Genomic DNA, 20,966 nt, shown 5'->3' on the forward strand with positions numbered 1-20,966 from the left:
TCTCTCGCTCTCTCTCAAATAAATAAAATCTTTAAAAAAAAAAAAAGTTTTATATTGAAAGACTATTAAAATGCTTATAAAATAAATAATATTAAGAAAAACGCAGCCTGCAAATATACACATACAGAAAAGTTTAAAAAAAAAAAGACTAGAAAGAAATATGACAAAGTGTTCAATGGCTGATCAATTTGGGGAGGTGGAATTACAGTTGATTTTTTGTGGTTTTAATATTTTTACATTTTAGTACTTTTTATCTTTGCCAATCTCTTCTACAAGTGTTCATTACTTTTTTAACAAGAAAGAAAAAACTTAAAAGGCCAATGTGTGCATGGGAAATGGACTTAGCATACAGATGCCAGAATGTTGAGGCACCCCTCCACCATCTCAAATTTCAGATGCTCCTTCTTTTTCCACACTTTTAAAAAATAATTGTTATATAAAGACAAGAAATGGGCAAGGGGGGGTAATTTTCAAAAACAGGAACAGAGAAGTAAATAAATCTTAAAATTGAGGCTTTCAGACAAGGCAGCTACCAAGGTCACTTCAGATTTTAAATAGCAAGACCTACAAGTTGAGCTTCACAGTCAAGTCTGAAGAGCACCAACATCCTTCTTTTTCCCCTGCTTGTCATTAAAAACCACTTCATAAGATACCAGGAGACTGTGGCTGGGAGGCCAAACATGACCTCTAAAAAATCATCCAGCAAATACATAAAACCCATAGATCTTCCGAGAGTGACGAGAACTATGTATCCCAAGTGCTCAGCATGCAGCAGATAATGTTAACTTCCTTCACTCTTACCGGCTAACCTCACAGCTTCATGTGATTTTCAATAATTTTAAAATCAGGCGGCCATTCCCAGAATTGTTAAATATCTTTAGTATTTTCCCTCAGAGAATTTTTTCTTCATTTGGGGAAACAGGGTAAGAGATAAGGTGGTGAACTGGAGAAAAGGAACCAGGGGCTGAGGACTTCTTAACAGATTATAAACAGCCCCGGTCCTTCTCATTTAGGTGTTCTCCCATTCATTCATTCAAATATTCTTTAGGGTCCTACAAACCAGGATTGTGGTTGGCCCAAGGGATATAACATTTAGGAAAAAATGTGGGATGGGGCGCCTGGGTGGCTCAGTCGTTAAGCATCTACCTTTGGCTCAGGGAGTGATCCCAGGGTCCTGGGATCGAGCCCCACATCAGGCTCCTCTACTGGGAGCCTGCTTCTTCCTCTCCCACTCCCCCTGCCTGTGTTCCCTCTCTCGCTGGCTGTCTCTATCTCTGTCGAATACATAAATAAAATCTTTAAAAAAAAAAAGAGAAAGAAAAAATGTGGGGCTTCATTCAGTAGGGTAGTTTGACACATCAAATTGTATCAATAAATACGAAATTACAATTGTAAGAAGTGCTACTGAAGAAGTCATTTCTGGGATACCTGGCTGGCTCAGTCAGAAGAGCATGTGACTCTTCACCTTGGGGTCATGAGTTCAAGATCCATTTTGGGTGTAGAGATTACTAAAAAAAATAAACTTAAAAAAAAAAGAAGTCATTTCTAGGCCACTTAATGTTTCAGAACAAAATTCCTAAATTAACAGATTAATGAAACTTTAAAAATTCTGTTCCCTTGATAACACGCCACTGTTAATTAGTAGTTCTCCTCCTTCAGAGTCCCCTCTTGAGCCTTTTACTAAAGGTACTAATTTCTCTTGCCCTAGAAAGTTCTGATTGCTCTTTAGTTTCACCAGTTCTGTAATGCATTTTTCAACCTGGGCACCTGCTTCTGAAGTTAATTACTAAAACCCAGAAACCTACCTGACTTTGAATACCTTTCCAACAAACTACCATGAAACCAAATGGCACCATCATTCAAGCCAGAATCGTAAGACATGAGTACCAATGTCAGGGTTTGAAGAAAGCATATAAAAAGCCAAATCACTGCCAAATATATTAACGGCATGTAGATTTTTTCAGAGTTTTATTAAGCATCAGCTGTACTCTTCACATCGTGTTCTGCCACGAATGAGAAGACCATGTAACACGTGGCATTACAGGGAGGTATGAGAAGCAGTAAAACTTGGCAGTGACAACAGGCACATTGAGAGGGGAATTCCGGCTGCAGAATGGAAGGGGAAGAAGATTAAAGACTAAGGCAATGGAAAGCTGGATGGAAAACAGGGAATCCAAGAAGCGAACAGAAATAACTACTGCCTCCCCCCCAAATCAACAAGAACAAAATACCCACTAGATCAAGGAAAACTCAAAATCTAAAAAAAACTTGGCCAGAAAGTAAAAGCTGAATAAAAGGTAAGTATGACATGAAGACGTGATTCAGAAAAAATAGTTTATGATCCTCACCCCTCCCCCAAATTCAACGGGTACCAGTTTAGTACCATGTGGTACAGGCATACTGCGTACAAAAGGACCCTTCCAATTCTACTCCCTGCCCATTCTAGGGCTCCAGCACTGATTGCAAAGAAGAGCTGAACACCTGACCGAGAAGAAAGGTACAGAATGAGAGCAAACAAGTATACTTAAAAGGATACCAAATTTGACTTGATTTAAAGGAAACAGGGCTGATACACCTGTAAACTGCCTCTGCCAGTGAGAAAGATGCTCAGAACCAAGCACGGACATTCTATATAGATGACCAAAAAGTGACTACAGATTTTACTAGAATACTTGCCGATCTTAAACTTACTAGCAAAGAGATCTCTTAACACCTTTACTAAGATCCTTATTTAACACAGTTTCCCAAAAATCATAGTGGCAATTCAACCTGAACTACTAAAAAGTCCATTATCATGTGGCATAAGATACCCACATGACGATATTTGGTCTTCTCTTCACAATCCTGAATCTCGGGCTTTTATAATTTTGCAATTTTCAAAATCCTTTCTACTACTTTACATCTAACAATCTCCGGAAATAGGCTACTTTAATAATCCTCTTTTCACAGATTATTTAAGGCTGACACTCGAAAGTTAACCTCCCTATGAGACATATAGATCAGCTTAACTAAGCTTCCATTCTCATCTCTTAACAGTCTCCCCTTCACTCATGGGCTCTAGCCACATTTGTTTCCTTTCTATTCTGGAATTACACTATTATGGAGGATTGTAACCTTCTCTAAAGAGAGGTCTATCTAATTTACCTATGTATTCGTAGGACCCAGCACTTAGAAAGTCAATATATATACAGGGAAAAATCACACATGGCTCAAAGTTCAGTACTCTGTTTAGAGTTGATTCTGTATCACAGGTTCAGCCATTGTAACAAAATGTTAATCAATATTAAAAAAAAAAGGCTATTCCAAGTGGGCACACACATGCCTTTAATATAACTTATCAGAACATGATGGACATAGTCAATATTGCAGCCACATTCTGGTGCTCAGAGGATCAGACTAGGTGTATAGCTCTCCTTAAAGAACACGCCCACAATAAGACTTGTTGGAATGCCATTCAAGTCAGCAACTAAAACTAAAAAAGGATGGAAAACCTAGAATGTAAGGAAAATGTATCATTAGATTTTGTAATGGCCTGAAAAAATAAACTTTACTAATTAAAAAAAAAAAAGTGTTGGGGCGCCTGGGTGGCACAGCAGTTAAGCATCTGCCTTCGGCTCAGGGCGTGATCCCGGCCTTATGGGATCGAGCCCCACATCAGGCTCCTCTGCTATGAGCCTGCTTCTTCCTCTCCCACTCCCCCTACTTGTGTTCCCTCTCTCGCTGGCTGTCTCTATCTCTGTCCAATAAATAAATAAAATCTTTAAAAAAAAAAAAAAGTGTTAATCCTAGAGAAAGAAGCTTCAATTGCCAAGAACCCCTACATTCATCAAAACTGAGGAGGGTACCTAATAATAAATCACTTAATATCACAACAGACTCTTGCTTCTCCAAAAAGCATTATTTACAAGTATGATACAACTAAGTAACTCACGTTCTCAATGAACTGGGTATTAGACAGCATAAGGAAGTCATTGAAGACATTATGAAGGCGACAATCGGTGGCTTTAGTTTCCCGGATTAGTCCGTCCACTTGTTTCTTGATTTCATGAGTCCTAGAGATAGTCTGCTGTGAGAATTCCTGTAGAAACTGTAGTAGCTATTTAAAAAATAAACATACAGCAATATCAACATCACATGTGTCTATACTGTGCATCAAAAGATAAAAAGAACCCATTTCTTTTCTCCTTTGTGTGTGTGTGTGTGTGTGTGTGTGTGTGTGTGTGTGTGCGCGCGCTAGAATGTAAGGGATGCTGCTTCTGACAGTACCCAAGACCAAGTAGCACTGAAAAACATTAAAGCAGCTCATCTAAACAGTGGCAAGGAGTCAATGGACACTTGCTATCTCATTTCTGGAGAAATTTTAAAGTCTTGTTTGCTTATCATTCTTCAGAAATCCCAGACGAAGAGCGAAGTAACAAACTACCACTCTTTAAAAAAAATTTTTTTTTGTATTCATATGGGGCTTTGGAATCAGAGTTTTGAGCTTCTAGGGCTCCCAGCCTTTAAAGTCCCACTCCAGGATATCCATATAGAGGTTTGTCTACCTCCCCATACAGTCCGGGTCCAACGTGGAATGGCCTCACTGGTGCCCTAGCAATCCCGCGGCGCAGAGAAAATCTATCTGCCTCCCTCAGGATGGAGACGGGTGCACCGCTAGAAAACCCAAACAAGGAAGAGAACCCCGCGTCTGGGCTGCAGTCCGAGTGGGGGCACTCAGCCGGCTAAGGACGACAGGCCCGCCCCCGCCCAGATGCCTAGCGTCTGCCACCGTGGCGTTTGTGAAATTGAGTAGGGACGTGTCATTAAAAATAACAGAGGCAACGGGATAGACCGGGTGGAGAAGGAATCGGGGCTCCGGTCCTCCAGCTCGCAGGCCGCGCGTCACCCCAGGCGGCCCGCCCTCCCATCCCGTCCCTGGGGCCCTCCTCTCACGCCCGCATCAGCCGCCAGCGACCAGCTCTGGCTGCTCCTGCGGATCTCCTCAACCGACCAGGGTCGCTCCCACACGGGCTCGGACGCCGGCGCCCGCTCCTGGTCGGGGGTCGTCCGGTTCATCTGCAGCGGGAAGGACGAGAAGAGGGGCTGAGCTTCGGGGAGGTGGCGGCCCCGGCCCAGCCCCGGCCGGCTCCTGCCCGCCCCTGCCCGCTGCCCTCACCATCCCGGCCGTGCACTTTGGCGGGCCCGGGGGCAGCCACGACCGCACCCGCCGAGTGCGGAAGCCGAGCCCCGAGCCCCGAGCTCTGCTGCCCCAGCACGTGACCGCTTCTCACGTGACCCGGCTCGCACGTGACCGGATGTGCGGAGCCGCCGGAAAAAGCTGCGATCACGGACTAGGGAGTTGAGTCTGAAAGCCTGCAGCTGGCCTAAGGTGGAAGCTGGGAGGAAGAGAGGATGCCGACGCCAGAGGGCGCTGGTGGCCGGGTTGCCCTGGAGTCGGAGGGCGGAAGCGGTGGCTGCAGAGCTCGCTGCCACCCCGGCTCATCTCAAGAGGGTACCCCCGAAAGGAACCTGTGGAACCCGCTTAGTGGCTTCGGCCGTCGGGCGACGTGGGCGGAGGGAAAGCTTTCCCGGCTGCGTCTCTTCCTGTTGCATCTCCGCTGCCCTTCGCTGCTGGGTCAGCGCACTGGCGCTCAGTAAGTGGAGGAGGACCGACTAATCTGACCGTCACCATGCCTGCCGACCTCCTCGGTTTCAACTCATTGTGTAGGTCCCGCTTAAAAGCCTTTATCAACTCATTCAACGTTGCCCACAGATTCAAGTGCAGACTTCTCATAAGACAAGCAAAAATCTTTCATAATCTGATCCCCGCTGCGAACATATCTTCAACTCTCCCAGCTCCCCACTAGCGCTCAGTGATCCAGATTTTTCCCTTTGCTGAGTCCCTCTTGTGCCAGACCAACTTACTTCTTTAAAGATCCCAGTTTCTTTTCATCCCTTTATGCCCAAGGGCAAGTTATTTAACCTCTGTTACTTTTCCCCCTCAGAAAAAAAAGGAAGATACGCATCTTCCAAGGACATGGTATTAAGTGTGGTGCTATTCTTAAAACAGCTAGCACGACGCCTGCCTTCTGGCGAGCATTAAACGTGGAGCTTACCACTTTCCCTATGCTCTTTGTCCAACTCTTGGATTTTCTTTTGTTTTCGCCTCTATCACCTCAGTGAAAACTTGCCCGATTATCCCACGTACAGTTTAAATGCCCTTGTCGTTTTTTATATATTTGTACAAGTATCATAAAATATTACATTGTATTATAATTTATATCTCTGTGTCCAGTTAATAATAGCTAACATTCATGAAGTGCTCAGGATTTACCATTTTATACATATTAATTTATTTAATTCTCACAATGACCCTGTGAAGTAGGTAGTATTATCTTTATTTTATAGTTGAAGAAACTGAGGCACAGAAAGAGAAGTAAATTCCTCAGGATTAGACGATCAGTAAGGCAGCAGAGCCAGGAACCTACACAGTTAGCCACTATGCTACACTGTAGCTAGTCTTAGTCTTGTAGGGAACTTTATTTTTAAGTGACGGATCTACCAGCCTTCTAATAGATTGCCTCACATTCATAAAAAACAGAACAAAAACCTTTCCAATTTGGTTGGTAATATTTAGGTGAGCCAATTAGTGCATTTGCATCTCATCTGACATCACCAACATCAGTAGCCAGGTAATGACCCTGGGCTCAATGTGCCTTAATAATGTTAATCACCATCCCAATTCTCAAAGCCCCTCACCCACACCCTGGACCTTATCACCTGAGTTTCTTACTTCTAGATCTGGACTGCAATAGAGCAGCCTCTTAATTTTTCAGGTCTTTCTTTTATTCCCTAGTCTGTTCTCAACTAACCCAAACCTCGTCCCTCAGTTCTTCCCTTTTCCCCCAGTGCCACCTTCTTAGCTTTATTTCCTTCTGTGTTCTGCGTAGCACTCATGATAGTAGCCATCAACTTCCCTTGAAAGCTTTTTAATATCCTCATGTCAACTTTCTGAGACATAGCTCTGCTAGCTCCTAACTTTGAATCAGTCCAATTATGTCCTTTCTCCTTTCCTGCACCTAGGTTCCCAAATGAAATCACTACAAATTCATATTTTGCAAATTTGGCTGAACCCTCAGCACTGATTAGCAGTCCTTTTACTTTTCCTTGATCTTTATTCTTATCCTTGATCGGCTCCCTTCCATAACTTCACCACGTTTTTCATATCATCTATCCACTTGCCTCTGCAAGACAGAACAGACTTCCTCTTCTCACCTCATACTTAAAATGTTTCTATGTATACACACCTTCTGTATCTCATACAACTCTTTATTTGCACACAACAGAATTTGACTGGCAAATGGACAAAATTGAATTTGGGGGAAAGAACCTACAGAACTCACAGGTAAGGAAAAGCTAAGCAGGCAGGGTTTGGGAAGAGCATAAACCATAGGAACTCAGGAGTCCTCTTTGAGCTGATGCCACCAGAATGACCAAGGTCCAATCATTTCCTTTCTTGTGTTTCTTTTCTGAATTTTCAAATTCCTGAGATTTATAGAATCTGATTGGCTTCCTTAGATCATACTCCCACTCCTTCCACCTCTAAGTGGGACCCCAAACAAAAATTTGGGACTGTTACCAAAAGCAGAGCTAAGAGATGTTATGAAAACAAAAACAACAGGATACATGATCCCTACATCTTTAGGGCATCACAGGCTGAGAAAGTTGACAAAAAAAAAAAAAAAACACATGTTTTTATGCTTTTATAATGCATAGCTCTCAGATTTCACACTGAAATAGCCCCAGTTTTAAAATATCCATAGTTGAGGTTGACCATCAAATGTGTTATACATAAGAACTGATTTTCTAACTCTACTTTCTTGAAAATAAAGCCTAGCCAACCTGCTTTATTTTACAGAAGCCTCTCCAGTGGGCAAGCCATGGTTCTTTTAAGAGTCATTTGAAGTGCCTGAGAGATTTTCTCCAAGAACGGGCAGTTCAGAGGCTCGACATGAGGAAGTCAGAAATGCTTCGCAGTCAGAAAACCCAACACCAGGCACCCCACAGTAAGTACAACATTCTCCTCTAAGGGATCTTTGCTCTCGGACCTGGGCAGAAAAACTGATCCACAGACAGAGTGACAGAGGCTGATGAGTTGTGGGAATCAAGCAGCTTTGCTTGCTGATGTTAAACTCTGACTTTATATGTCAACAAGCAGCACTTTCTGAACCATCAGGAATGTATTTGTACCACCGCCTTTCTCCCTGCCTCTGTTAATCATTGAGCTCTTTTTTTCTGAATATGAGAGTGAGTCAAGGCTTTAACTCTAGGGCGGCCTGATAAAGGTTCAAGAGTTGGAATTTTAAATTAGCTGCAAGTCTTTAGGGTTTTGGTACTATATGACATTAAATAGCCCTTCCACATATTTATCCAACCTCCCCTTGGCTCTGCTACTTGCCCAAATACATCAGAAGGCAGGCAATCTGGCTGCACCCTCAAGTAATGCCAACATCATTCCCAGAAGTGGTTGGCAAGTCTTATTGGGAGACATTGTAACCTTCCTAGGAGTCCAGTTCCTGCACTGACAGCTTAATGGAAGCTAAACTACTAGGAAATGTTCCTACATCATGATAGTTTTGCTCACCCATTTGCTTCACTCTTGCCAGTAGCAAGTCTGCAACTCCTACATTTGGCAAAGAGATTGATTATATATAATATTTCAATATTTTATAAATATAATAGTTGTTATATATAATTAAATTTTTTCTCATCTTTTAATGTTTTCACTTTTTTTTTTTTTTTAAAGATTTTATTTATTTATGTGACAGAGTGACAGAGAGACAGCCAGTGAGAGAGGGAACACAAGCAGGGGGAGTGGGAGAGGAAGAAGCAGGCTCATAGCAGAGGAGCCCGATGTGGGACTCGATCCCGTAACGCCGGGATCACGCCCTGAGCCGAAGGCAGACGCTTAACCGCTGTGCCACCCAGGCGCCCCTTAATGTTTTCACTTTTTAATTTGAAATCGTTTCAGATTTATCAAAAAATTGCCAAAATAATACAAAGAATTCCCATATATTCTTAACCCAGTTTCTGCAAATGTTTATAACCTACATAAGCATAGTATAGTCAACAAATAAATTAATATTGATGCATTATTATTACCTAATCTATAGACTTCCTTTAAACTTGTCACTTGTCCCATGTCCTTTAACGTATCTAGGACCACATGGTACATTTGCCATGTCTCCTTAGTCTCCTTTAATTCTGGAAAATTCATTCATCTTTCTTTTTTGTTCATGACCTTAATGTCTTTTTGAAGAATATTAGCCAATTCTTGTATACAATTTCCCTCAGTTTCCTCATGATTAAATGCAGGTTGTGCATTTTCAGCAAGAATACAATATAGAAAAATCAAATATGCAAAAATATTTTGGCAAACAATGAAAAGGAAAATCTGAGGAGACCTAATCTTATCAGACAAGAAAACATACTCTAAAGCCTCTATAACAAAACTGTGCAGTATCAGTGCTTAAGTAGACAAACAGACCAGCAGCATAGAAAAGAACAGAAAGCCCCAAAATAGACCGAGGCACATTTGAAAACTAGGAATATTGGTAAAAGGGTCATCTCAAGCTGCTGGGGCAAAAATGGACTTTCTAAAAAATAGTGCTGAAACAACTGGGTAGCCATTTGGGAAAAGGTAAAAGTAGAACCATACCTAACACTTCACATAAAAATAACCTCTGGGGCGCCTGGGTGGCTCAGTCGGTTAAGCATCTGCCTTCAGCTCAGGTCGTGATACCAGGGTCCTGGGATCGAGTCCTACGGGAGCCTGCTTCTCACTCGCCCACTCCCTCTGCTTGTGTTCCCTGTCTCGCTGTATCTCTCTCTCTGTCAAATAAATAAATAAAATCTTTAAGATTAATTAATTAATTAATTCTAAATGGATTAGAGGTCTAAATGCAAAAACTGAAAACATGCAAGTACTAGCAGGCAACACGAATGACTTCCTCTTTAGCTTCAGTTTAGGGAAACTCTAAGTATGACTTGAAATCTAGAATAATAAAAAAAATTGATAAATTTGAATACATGAAAATAAAACATTTCTTACAGTCAAAAGCCATCATAAACAAAGTCAAAGGACAATTGACAAACCAGGAGAAAATATTTGCAACATATGGCTAATGGCAAATGGCTAATGACATATGGCTAATGACAAATGGCTAGTATCACTAATATATTAAGGGGACATTAAATAGCTCTTAAAATTGGGGCACCTGGGTGGCTCAGTCAGTTAAGCGTCTGCCTTTGGCTCAGGTCATGATCCCAAGGTCATGGGATCAAGTTCCATATCAGGCTCTCTGCTCATCAGGGAGCCTGCTTCTCCCTCTCCCCCTGCCTGCCACTCTCCCTGCTTGTGCTCTCTTTCTCTCTCTCTCTGTCAAATAAATAAACAAAATCTTTTTCAAAAAAATTAAGTAGCAAGACACCACAAAAAAAAAGGAGAGTTACTTGCCAGTGTCCCTGGTGAATGTAGATGCAAAAATCCTCAACAAAATATTAACAAACCGAATCCAACAATACAATAAAAAAAAAAAACCTTCCTCATGATCAAGGGGGATATATTCCCAGGATGTAAAGGTGTTTCAGTATTCAAAAATCAATCAGTGTGATACATCATTTCAATAAGAGAATAAAACCCATATGATCATCTCAATAAATGCAGAAAAAGCTTTGACAAAGTACAATACCCATTCATGATAAAAGCCCTCAACAAGGTAGATCTAGAGGGAATATACCTCAGCATAATAAAGGCCATATATGAAAAACCCACAGCAAACATCATACTCAATGGGAAAAAACTGAGAGCTTTTCCCCGAAGGTCAGGAACAAGACAAGGATGTCCACTCTCACCACTTCAACATAATACTGGAAGTCCTAGCCACAGCAATAGGACAACAAAAAGAAAGAAAAGGCATACAAATTGGTAAGGAGTAAGTAAAACTTTCACTATTTCTAAGTAACTTGACACTATATATAGAAAACCTGGAAGACTCCACCAAAAATCTACCAGAACTGATAAATGAATTGAGTAAAGTTGCAGGATACAAGATCAATGTACAGAAATCTCTTGCATTTCTATTCACTAATAATGAAGCAGCAGAAAGAAATTAAGAAAACAATCCCATTTACAAGTATACAAAAATACCTAAAAAATAGTAATAATAAAATACCTAGGAATAAATTTAAACAAAGTGGTGAAAGCCATGTACTCTGAAAACTATAAAATACTGATGAAAGAAATTAAAGACAACACAAAGAAATGGAAAGACAGTCCAGGCTCATGGGTTGGAAGAACAAATATTGTTAAAATGTCTATACTACCCAAAGCGATCTACAGATTCAATGCAATCCCTATCAAAATACCAATGGCATTTTGCACATAATTAGAACAATACTAAAATTTGGGTGGAACCACAAAAGACCGTGAATAGCCAAAGCAAAGAGACAGAAAAACAAAACTGGAGGTAGCACATTCCAGACTTCCAAGTCATATTACAAAGCTGTGTTATCCAAAACAGTGTATTACTGGCACAAAAACAGACACATAGATCAAGGAAACAGAATAGAAAACCCAGAAATAAACCCACAATTATATGGTCAACTAATCTTTGACAAAGGAGGCAAGAATATGCAATGGGAAACAGACAGTCTCTTCAACAATTGTGTTGGGAAAACTGGACAGCTACATGCAAAAGAATGAAACTGGACCACTTTCTTACACCATACACACACAGAAAAACTCAAAATGTGAGACCTGAAACCATGAAAATCCTAGAATAGAGCACAGGCAGCAATTTCTCTGACATTGTTTTAGCAACATCCTTCTAGATATGTCTCCTGAGGTAAGGGAAACAAAAGCAAAAATAAACAACCAGGACTGCATCAAAATGAAAAGCTTCTGCACAGCAAAGGCAACAACCAACAAAACTAAAAGACAACCTACTGGATGGGAGAAGATATTTGCAAATGGCATACCCAATGAGGGGTTAGTATCCAAAGTATCTAAAGAACTTATTCAACTCAACACACAGAAAACCAAATAATCCGGTTTAAAAATGGGCAGAAGACATATACAGACATTTCTCCAAAGAAGACATTCAAAATGCCAACAGACACCTGAAAAGATGTTCAACATCACTCATCATCAGGGAAGTGTAAATCAAAACCACAATGAGATATCACCTCACACCTGTCAGAATGGCTAAAATAAAAAACTGAAGGGGCACCTTGCTGGCTCGGTTGGTGGAGCGTGTGATGCTTGGTCTCAGGGTTGTGAATTCGAGCCCCAAGTTGGGTGTAGAGATTGCTTAAAAATAAAATCTTAAAAAAAAAAAACCCTCAAGAACCAATAAGTGTTGGTAAGAATATGGAGAAAAAGGAACCTTCCTGAACTCTTGGTAAGAATGCAAACTGGTGCAGCCACTGTGAAAGATAGTTCCTCAAAAGGAGGTTCCTCAAAAAGTTAAAAATAGAACTACCTCACCATCCAGTAATTGCACTACTGGATATTTACTCAAAGAATACAAAACCTCTATTTCAAAAGGATACACCCACACCTATGTTTGTTGCAGCATTATTTACAATAACCAACCAAGTGTCCATTGATAGACAGTGGTCAAAGATATATATATGTAATACACACCCACAGTGGAATAGTATTCAGCCATAAAAAAGAATGTAATCTTGCCATTTGAGACAATAGTGAGAGTATAATGCTAAGCAAAATAAGGTAATCAGGGAAAGACAAATACCATATGATTTCATTCATGTATGGAATTTAAGAAACAAAACAAACAAGAGGATAAAAGAGAGAGACAAACCAAAGAACAAATTCTTAACTATAGAGAACAGATGGTTACCAGAGGGGAGGTGGGAGGGTGGATGGGTGAAATAGGTCAAGGAGATTAGGAGTGCACTTGTGATGAGCACTGAGTAAGTATGGAACTGTTGAATCACTATATTGTACACCTAAAGCTAATATAGCACTGTATGTTAACTGCACTAGAATTTAAATAAACAAATAGCCTGATGACAATGGCACTTCACATTTGCAACAATTAGGTCATATACATTACTGTGATCAACGTTGACCCTACATCTTTAAACCATACCCATCATCCTTCTTTGTACATCACCACCACCACTCCCATTCATAGCCAATAAAGGAAAGCCCCAAATAGCCCAGGGTCCTCCGCAGCTGTTACTTGGGGCTTTCCTCGCTCCATGCCCAGCCCAGTTCTACTCCAGTTGCATCAGCTACCAATCATGAATTGCATCTCTGAGTAGGCAACCAGTTTTAAGGCCCCTGAACTTGGTATGACACTTGATTTCTTTGTCTTTGACCATTGGCAAAAGATTTTGACTCAGATTCTCTGCTCTGGTTTTTGTCTCATTTGGTCACTCCAAATATTAATTTGAGCCATATGAAACTGCTGTCTTTTTAGAACAAAAACACAAATATTTTATATGGTTCAGCATAAAAAATTACTCTTGGATGAGTCCAATACTCAGGAACTCAAGAGCTGGCATGAGCCTCTTGGCCAGCACAGCAGCAATCCTGGTTCCCAGCTTAGTATATGTTCTATTTCAATTTTGCTTTCCCAACTGTTTAATTATTTTATTATAGTCTCTTCTGATACCTGCTAAGTCCCTTTCTGTTCCTTTTTAGAATTATTCAGTGTTCTGTTGCTTATCTCACCATTTCTTTGCATAGCTTATCATTTCTTATTGAAAACCAGGCATTTTAAATAATATAATTTGTCAACTCTGTAAGTCAGATACCTACCATCCAGGATTTATTTTAATGTTTGTTGCAGTCGTTGTTATGTGTTTGTTTAGTGATTTTCCTGTACTAATTTTGTAGTCTGTTTTCTTTGTCAGGTGTGGCCACTACAGTCTCTGCTCACGTAACTTAGGGGTTAGCCAATGATTGGACAGAGATTCCTTAAATGCCTGGCACCAGTAAATCTCCCAGCCTTTGCCAAGGCATTGTGTCTGTGTGTTAGGGCATATCTTAAATCTGGCAGTTTACAACTCAGGCATAGCCTTCATTTCCTGCTTACACAGAGCCTCAACACTAACCAGAGGTGAGAGATTAGAGCCTTCTCAAGTCTTTCCTGGGCATGTGCTTTGGCTTGTACATCAAATGGCCTCTAACTCCCCAGGAATGTGTTGGTACTTTTCAAAGTCTTCTATGCACATCTCATTCCCCAAATTTCCTTTTCAGTTTTTAGGCAGTCTCTTTGCTCTACAAATGTTACCCTTTTACCTGCAATGTTGAACAGTCACTACTGATTTTCTTTTTTTAAACAAAATGTTCCAGGAAAAGGCTTTCACAGTGAGTAAGCTCTGAGTGAGGTCAAATAAAGATAAGCCCTGTGAGTGGGAATTTCCAGGAACCTCTAAAAAGGTCAAACTATATAACTCTGTAGGAGTGGAGCTTTTTCAGAAGCCCCAAACTTGTCTGTTCTCTCCAGTGGTTGCTAGGTGGTTCCACAACTACCATGTTGTGAGGCTGTTGGCTTTCAAAGCTACCATAGAGCTGGGATGAGGGGGATCAGAATAGGGCAAGTTATAATTCTGAAAAGCTCCCTGTTCTTACTGGGAGTCAGCCATTTTTCTTAAACAAATGTTCCTTGGATTGTTACAAGCCTTTGGTGCATCTTCAGAGTTCTGAAAAAGTTGATTTTTTTAATGAAATTTTTTGCCAGAGTTTTCATTGCTTTTATGAGGGGGTGGATTTTTTGGAGGTTCTTAGTCTGCCATTCCATTCTCTGGTGGAATTTTGAAGTTTCCTTTCTGTAGATACTATACATTTCTGAAGTTTATTCCTAGCGTATTTTGTTGCTATTTTTTTTAAGATTTTATTTATTTATTGACAGAGAGAGACAGCCAGCAAGAGAGGGAACACAAGCAGGGGGAGTAGGAGAGGAAGAAGCAGGCTCCCAGCGGAGCAGGGAGCCCGATGTGGGGCTCGATCCCAGGACCCTGGGATCAGGCCCTGAGCCAAAGGCAGACGCTTAACGACTGAGCCACCCAGGTGCCCCTTTTGTTGCTATTTTAAACGCAATATTTTCTTCCACTGTATTTTCTAATTGGCTTTTGTCTTTATTTAGGAAACCTCTTTTCTTTTTAATTCCAGTATAATTGATGTACAATGTTATGTTAGTTTTAGGTGTACAATATAGTGATTCAACAATGCCATACATTACTCAGTGTTCATCATGATAAGTGTCCTCTTAATCCCCTTCACCTACTTTACCCATTCCCCCAACCACCTCCCCTCTGGCAACCATCTGTTTGTTCTCTATTGTTAAGAGTTTGTTTTTTGGTTCATCTCTTAATTTTCCTTTGTTTGTTTCTTACGTTCCACATATGAGTGAAATCGTATGGTATTTGACTGACTTATTTCACTTAGTATTATACTCTCTAGATCCATCCATGTTACTGCAAATGGGAAGATTATATTCTTTTTTATGGCTGAGTAACATTCCATTGTATATATACACCACATCTTCTTTATCCATTCATCTATCAATGGGCACTTGGGTTGCTTCCATATCTTAGCTATTATAAATAATGCTGCAATAGATACAGGGTGCATATGTTCCTTTGAATTAGTGTTTTCAAATTCTTCGGGTAAATATCTAGCAGTGGAAATATGGAATCATATGGTAATTCTATTTTTAATTTTTTGAGGAACCTCCATACTGTTTTTTATGGTGGCTGCACCAGTTTGCATTCCTACCAACAGTGTAGGAGGCTTTTTTCTCGCATCCTCACCAACGCTTGTAGTTTCCTGTGTTTTTTATTTTAACCATTCTGACAGGTGTGAGATGATATCTCATTGTGGTTCTGATTTCCATTTCCCTGATGATGAGTGATGTTGAGCATCTTTTCATGTGTCTGTTGGCATTCTGAATGTTGTCTTTGGAGAAATGTTTGTGTGTGTCTTCTGCCCATTTTTAATCAGATTATTTGGTTTTCTGTGTATTGAGCCATATCTTTAGATACTTTGGATCTAACCCTTTATCAGATATACCATTTGCAAATATCTTCTCCCATCCAGTAGGTTGTCTTATTTAGGAAACTTCCTGATCATTGTACATTAATTTTGTATACAACCATGTTATTGAATTGTTGTATTGCTTATAATAGTTTTGGTGGTGGTGGTTCTGAATTTTCAGGAAAATGAAGGTGTTTTCTACAAATAATGATACTTTTGCCATCTTTTTTCCCTCCAATGTTAAATCGCTTTTTCTTATTTAAATACATTTGTTAATACCTCCAAAGCCTTGTTAACAGTAGTAAGAATGAGCATTCTTGTATTGTTCCTGACAAGTGGATATCCTTTCATTATTTTACCATTAAGCTTGATGCTACCTTTTTTTCAATCATCTTCATAGTTTTTAAATACATGCAGGTGACCTGTGCTTTCTGCCTGGCTATTCTTCATCATGGCTTCATTTCAAGGCAAATCTATCCCAGCCCTTGCTTGTCTACGCCGGGCTCCTTCTAGTCACAGCGTTCTTCCATATCTCCCCCTGGAGCAGAGCAACCAGGATTTCATCCTCTGGAGGAATACCCCAAACAGAGAAATACAGCACAGAGATGATGATAGCAGTGACAACATATCAGAGGGCAATATTTGAGAATATTAAAGCAAATATTTTAAATTAGTATTAGCACACAGAATCCAGAAGCACATTAAAGTAACAATAGGCCAGTAACATGTCTTTTTTTCCAAGTACACAACAGTCTTCCAATAAAAGGGAATTTGATAATATAAGTTGCCACCCTAGAAGGTCAAAGAAGGTGATCTACTCTCTTATACCATACATACCATACACAAAAATCAACTCAAAATGGATTAAAGACACAAAAGCAAAGGCAACAAAAGCAAAAATAAACAAGTGGGACTATCTCAAACTAAAAACCATCTGCACAGGAAGGAAAACATCAATGAAATGAAAAGGTAACCTATGAGATGGGAAAAATTTTGCAAAACTGATACAGATCTGATACGAGGTTAATACCCAAAATATATAAAGAACTCACACAGCTCAATAGCAGAAAAAACCCCCCAAACAATCCAAGTAAGAAATAGGCAGATCTAAATAGACATTTTCCCAAAGGCATACAGATAGCCAAGGGGATACATGACAAGGTGCTCAACATCACTAACCATCTGGAAAATACAATGAGATATCACCTCACCTGTTAAAAACAACAACAACAACAATAACAACAACACAAGAAACATCAAGGGTTGAGGAGAACATAGAGAAATGGGAACTCTTGTGCACTGTTGCTTGGAATGTAAATTGGTGCAGTCACTATGGAAAACAGTATGAGTTTCCTCAAAAATTAAAACTACAACTACCATATCCAGCAATTCCACATCTCAGTATTTATCTGAAGAAAATGTGAACACTAATTCATAAAGATATATGTACCCTCATGTTCACTGTATCACCAGCTAGACCCCAAGGCCTGACCTTTACTGCCCACCTACTTATACTCATTGACCTTTGCCTACATTTTTCCTTGTTATTCTTTTAACTCAGGCAAATGGAAACCGAAGCACCCTCAAGCAATAGTGACTGCCGTGACAAGACCTCCTGCTGGCTCAGACCACCCAGACAAGTTTGAGCGTGACCCCACTGACCTGGGATTGTTCCAAAGACCTTTGCAGGATATAATTCAGAAACAGCCAGATAGAAGAGATGCATATGGAGGAGTATGTGGGGAAGGGTGTGGAGTTTTCATACCCTCTCTGGGTGCCTGCACCTCCCAGTGTTCACCAACCCAGAAGTTTTCAGAAACCCCACCCCCCACGCCGGCCTTTTACAGAAGCTTCATTATTACATAGGCATAGTTGATTAAGTCATGGCCATTGGTGATTGATTCAACCTCCAGCTCTTCCCTTCCCCTGAGGTCAAGCCTCTAATAACTTCTAATAGCAAAGTTGGTTCCCCTAGCAATCAATCCCCACACTTAGGGGCTTCCAAAGTCACTTCATTAATATAAATATAGATGTAGTGGAAGGGGGCTTGTTATGAATAACAAAAGACACCTTCATTGCCCTTATCATTTAGGAAATCCCAAGGGTTTTAGGAACTCTGTGCTAGGAGTGGGAATAAAGACCAAATACATATTTCTTACTATAAATCACAATATTACAGTGCCCCAAATGAGGAGCAAAAGAAATGGCATCTCGTTACTTTGCACACATCAACTTAATTTTGATTTCAAGTCCCCATCCCACTGGGATAGTAGATAATTTCATCTCAGCCCTTTGGGGATTTTTTTCCTGTTCTCCAGGGCATGCCTAGGTTATAGGGATTACACAGGGTCAAGATTTTGGAGGGGGTGCCCATGTGGTTTTCAAACTCTTGTCTCCTCATGGTTTTGGGGAGACACTCATTGTCTCTGGCCCTGTGGTCTCTGGATCTATAGCTGGTGCGTGGGGTGCATGAGCACCTGTGCCAGAGGGTCCCAAACAGACAAGGTTCAGCCAATTGCCACTGACAGAATCCACAGGCAGAAAGGCAAGCGGTGGTGAAACACGAAAGGAGTTTATTTCAGTGAGGCCAACACCAGGAAGACAGACTAGCATCTCAAAGACTATCTCCAAAGTGTTGAATATACTTCCAGGTTTATATAAGGAAAAGGTGAGGCAAAGGTCAGTGGGTACATGCAGCTGGGAAGTCAAGGTCAGGTTGGTCAGGTTGTCTTGGGGTCAATCAAGTAGGGTCTTGCCAGCTCAGGACCATCCTTATTGCTTGAGTGGGTAGTTTAAGTTTCCATCTGGGGATGCTTTGCCCACAGGGTCTTTTGTCTAAGTTAAGAGATAAGCTGGAGAGAACTTAATGAATTAGAAAGTACTGACTGAGGTCAAAATGGAGTTAGTTTGGAGTCCTTTTTCGATACTTCATTATTTTTATTGCATAATAATATTTCAATGTATGGATAGACCACATTTTGTTTATCCATTCATCCATTATATACATTTGGCTTGTTTTTACCTATTTTTTTTTGCAAATACTGCTATAAACATTAATGTACAAGTATATATCTGAGTACCTGTTTTCAGTGCTCTTGGATATATACCTAGGAGTGGAACTGCTAGGTTAAATGGTAACTCTATGTTTGACTTTTTAAGGAACCACATCCAGTTTCTATATCTCCTTGTTCTTGGCAACCCTTGCTTTTATCTCTCTTTTTGATTATAGCCATCCTACTGAATGTGAAGTGGCATCTCACTGTGGCTTTGATTTACATTTCTCTAATGACTAAAGATGTTGAGCATCTTTTCATGTGCTTACTGACCATTACAGAAGACTCTTTTTAAAACTTTTAATTTCGATTTAGTTTCACATTAACAAAAATTTCCAAAAGAGTAAAAAAAAAAAAAATCCTGTATACCCTTCACCCAGAATCACCAACTGTTAACCTTATGTCCCCATTCAAGTTATCATTTCCTCTCTCTGAGGAATCTGAGAGTAATGCGCATTCATCATGCCCCTTTTTCCGTGGATAGTCCTGCGAATTTCCTGAGAGCAATGGCTTTTTCCTTAAACATGACCTCAGTACATTTATCAAAATCCTGAAACTTTTTTTTAAAAGACTTTAAAGTAATCTTTACACCTAACACAGGGCTCAAGCTCACTACCCTGAGATCAAGAGTCACATGCTCCCCTGACTGAGCCAGCCAGGCGCCCCAAAATCCTGAAAACGTAACATTGATAAAATAATTATCTAATCTACTCTATATTTGAACTTCACCAATTGTCCAGCTAGTCTAGATTTGAGTCCAGGATCCAACCCAGGATCACATTTTTTAGTCGCCTTTAATGTGAAAAAGCTCCTGAGCCTTTCTTCATCTTTCATGGCCTTGGTATTTTGAAGAGTATGGGCAGCTATTATGTAAAATATGTTCACATGATGTTCTTGTGATTAGATAAAGATATGCATTTTTGGCAGGAATTCCACAAAGGAATGTCCTCAGGGCATCATAGCAGGAGGCTCATTTTAACCCCGACCTTGGCAATATTTTTGATTCTTTGGTTAGGTAGTATCACTCAGCCTCCGTTGAAACTGCTGTTTTTTCTTTTGTAATTAATAAGTAATTTGGAGGAGTTACTTTGAGTCGATATAATATTCTGCTCATTAAATTTCCATTCACTAGTTTCAGCATACTGTGTCTTTATAAAAAATCAGTTCTGAGGGGTGCCTCTGTGGCTTAGTTGGTTAAGCATCTGACTCTCGATTTCAGCTCAGATCATGATCTCAGGGTCATGAGATAGAACCTCAAGTTGGGCTCTGCACTCAGTGGGGAGTCTGCTTGAGATTCTCTTTCTCCCTCTCTGCCCCTTCTCCCCTCCCAATAAATAAATCTTAAAAAAAAAAAAACAAAACTTGTTGAGTACCTGCTATGTGCTGAGTACTGTTCTGGGTGCTGGGATTACAGTGGTGAGCAAGGTATGTCCAGTTTTCACTTCATGGCACTTGCACTTGTCCACTTGGACAAGGCAGGTGATAAACACATGAAATAGTATCAGGTAGCAGTAAATGCTGTGAATAAAAAGCAGTGTGAGTGGGTGGGTGATGGGGTAACTGGGGGGTGGGCATTAAGGAGGGCACGTGATATGATGAGCATTGGGTGTTATACGCAACTGATGAATCATTGAACACTAAATCAGAAACTCATGATGTACTATATGCTGGCTAATTGAATTTAAATTAAAAAAAAAGAAATGCAAAAAGCAGTGTGGAAGAAAGGAGAGTGTTGCAAGCAGAGGACTGTTCTGAGCTATGACCTGCAGTGAGGGAGTAAGCCTCTGAATTATCTGGGGGAAGAGCATTCTAGAAAGAGAGAGCATAAGTACACAATCCAGGGGTGAGAATTTTCTTCCTGGGCC

General features: G+C 40.4%; 1 protein-coding gene and 1 long non-coding RNA gene across 4 annotated transcripts in view; one reads left to right on the forward strand and one right to left on the reverse strand.

The window, feature by feature from the left end:
* The window catches only part of LOC123800296 (WASH complex subunit 2), a 51,698-nt gene extending 46,421 nt beyond the window's left edge, over window positions 1-5,277 (reverse strand). For all 3 annotated transcript variants that reach the window (XM_045809916.2, XM_045809917.2, XM_045809915.2), the window contains exons 1-3: window positions 5,156-5,277; window positions 4,933-5,055; window positions 3,932-4,096 (exon numbers count right to left, since the gene is read on the reverse strand). In XM_045809916.2, coding sequence (XP_045665872.2) covers window positions 3,932-4,096; window positions 4,933-5,055; window positions 5,156-5,158 — 291 coding nt within the window. In that variant the 5' untranslated portion in view covers window positions 5,159-5,277. The remainder of the gene's footprint in view (window positions 1-3,931; window positions 4,097-4,932; window positions 5,056-5,155) is intronic.
* Window positions 5,278-5,325: 48 nt separating this feature from the next.
* LOC123800297 (uncharacterized) lies at window positions 5,326-20,632 on the forward strand. The gene is made up of 3 exons (XR_006781878.2): window positions 5,326-5,703; window positions 7,898-8,045; window positions 17,610-20,632. It is a non-coding gene; the product is annotated as an uncharacterized LOC123800297 (long non-coding RNA).
* Window positions 20,633-20,966: the final 334 nt, after the last annotated feature.

This window comes from Ursus americanus, chromosome 6 (genome assembly GCF_024610735.1).
Source record: "Ursus americanus isolate L20-20 chromosome 6, mUrsAme1.1.p, whole genome shotgun sequence".
In the NCBI taxonomy this organism is placed as follows: Eukaryota; Metazoa; Chordata; class Mammalia; order Carnivora; family Ursidae; genus Ursus; species Ursus americanus.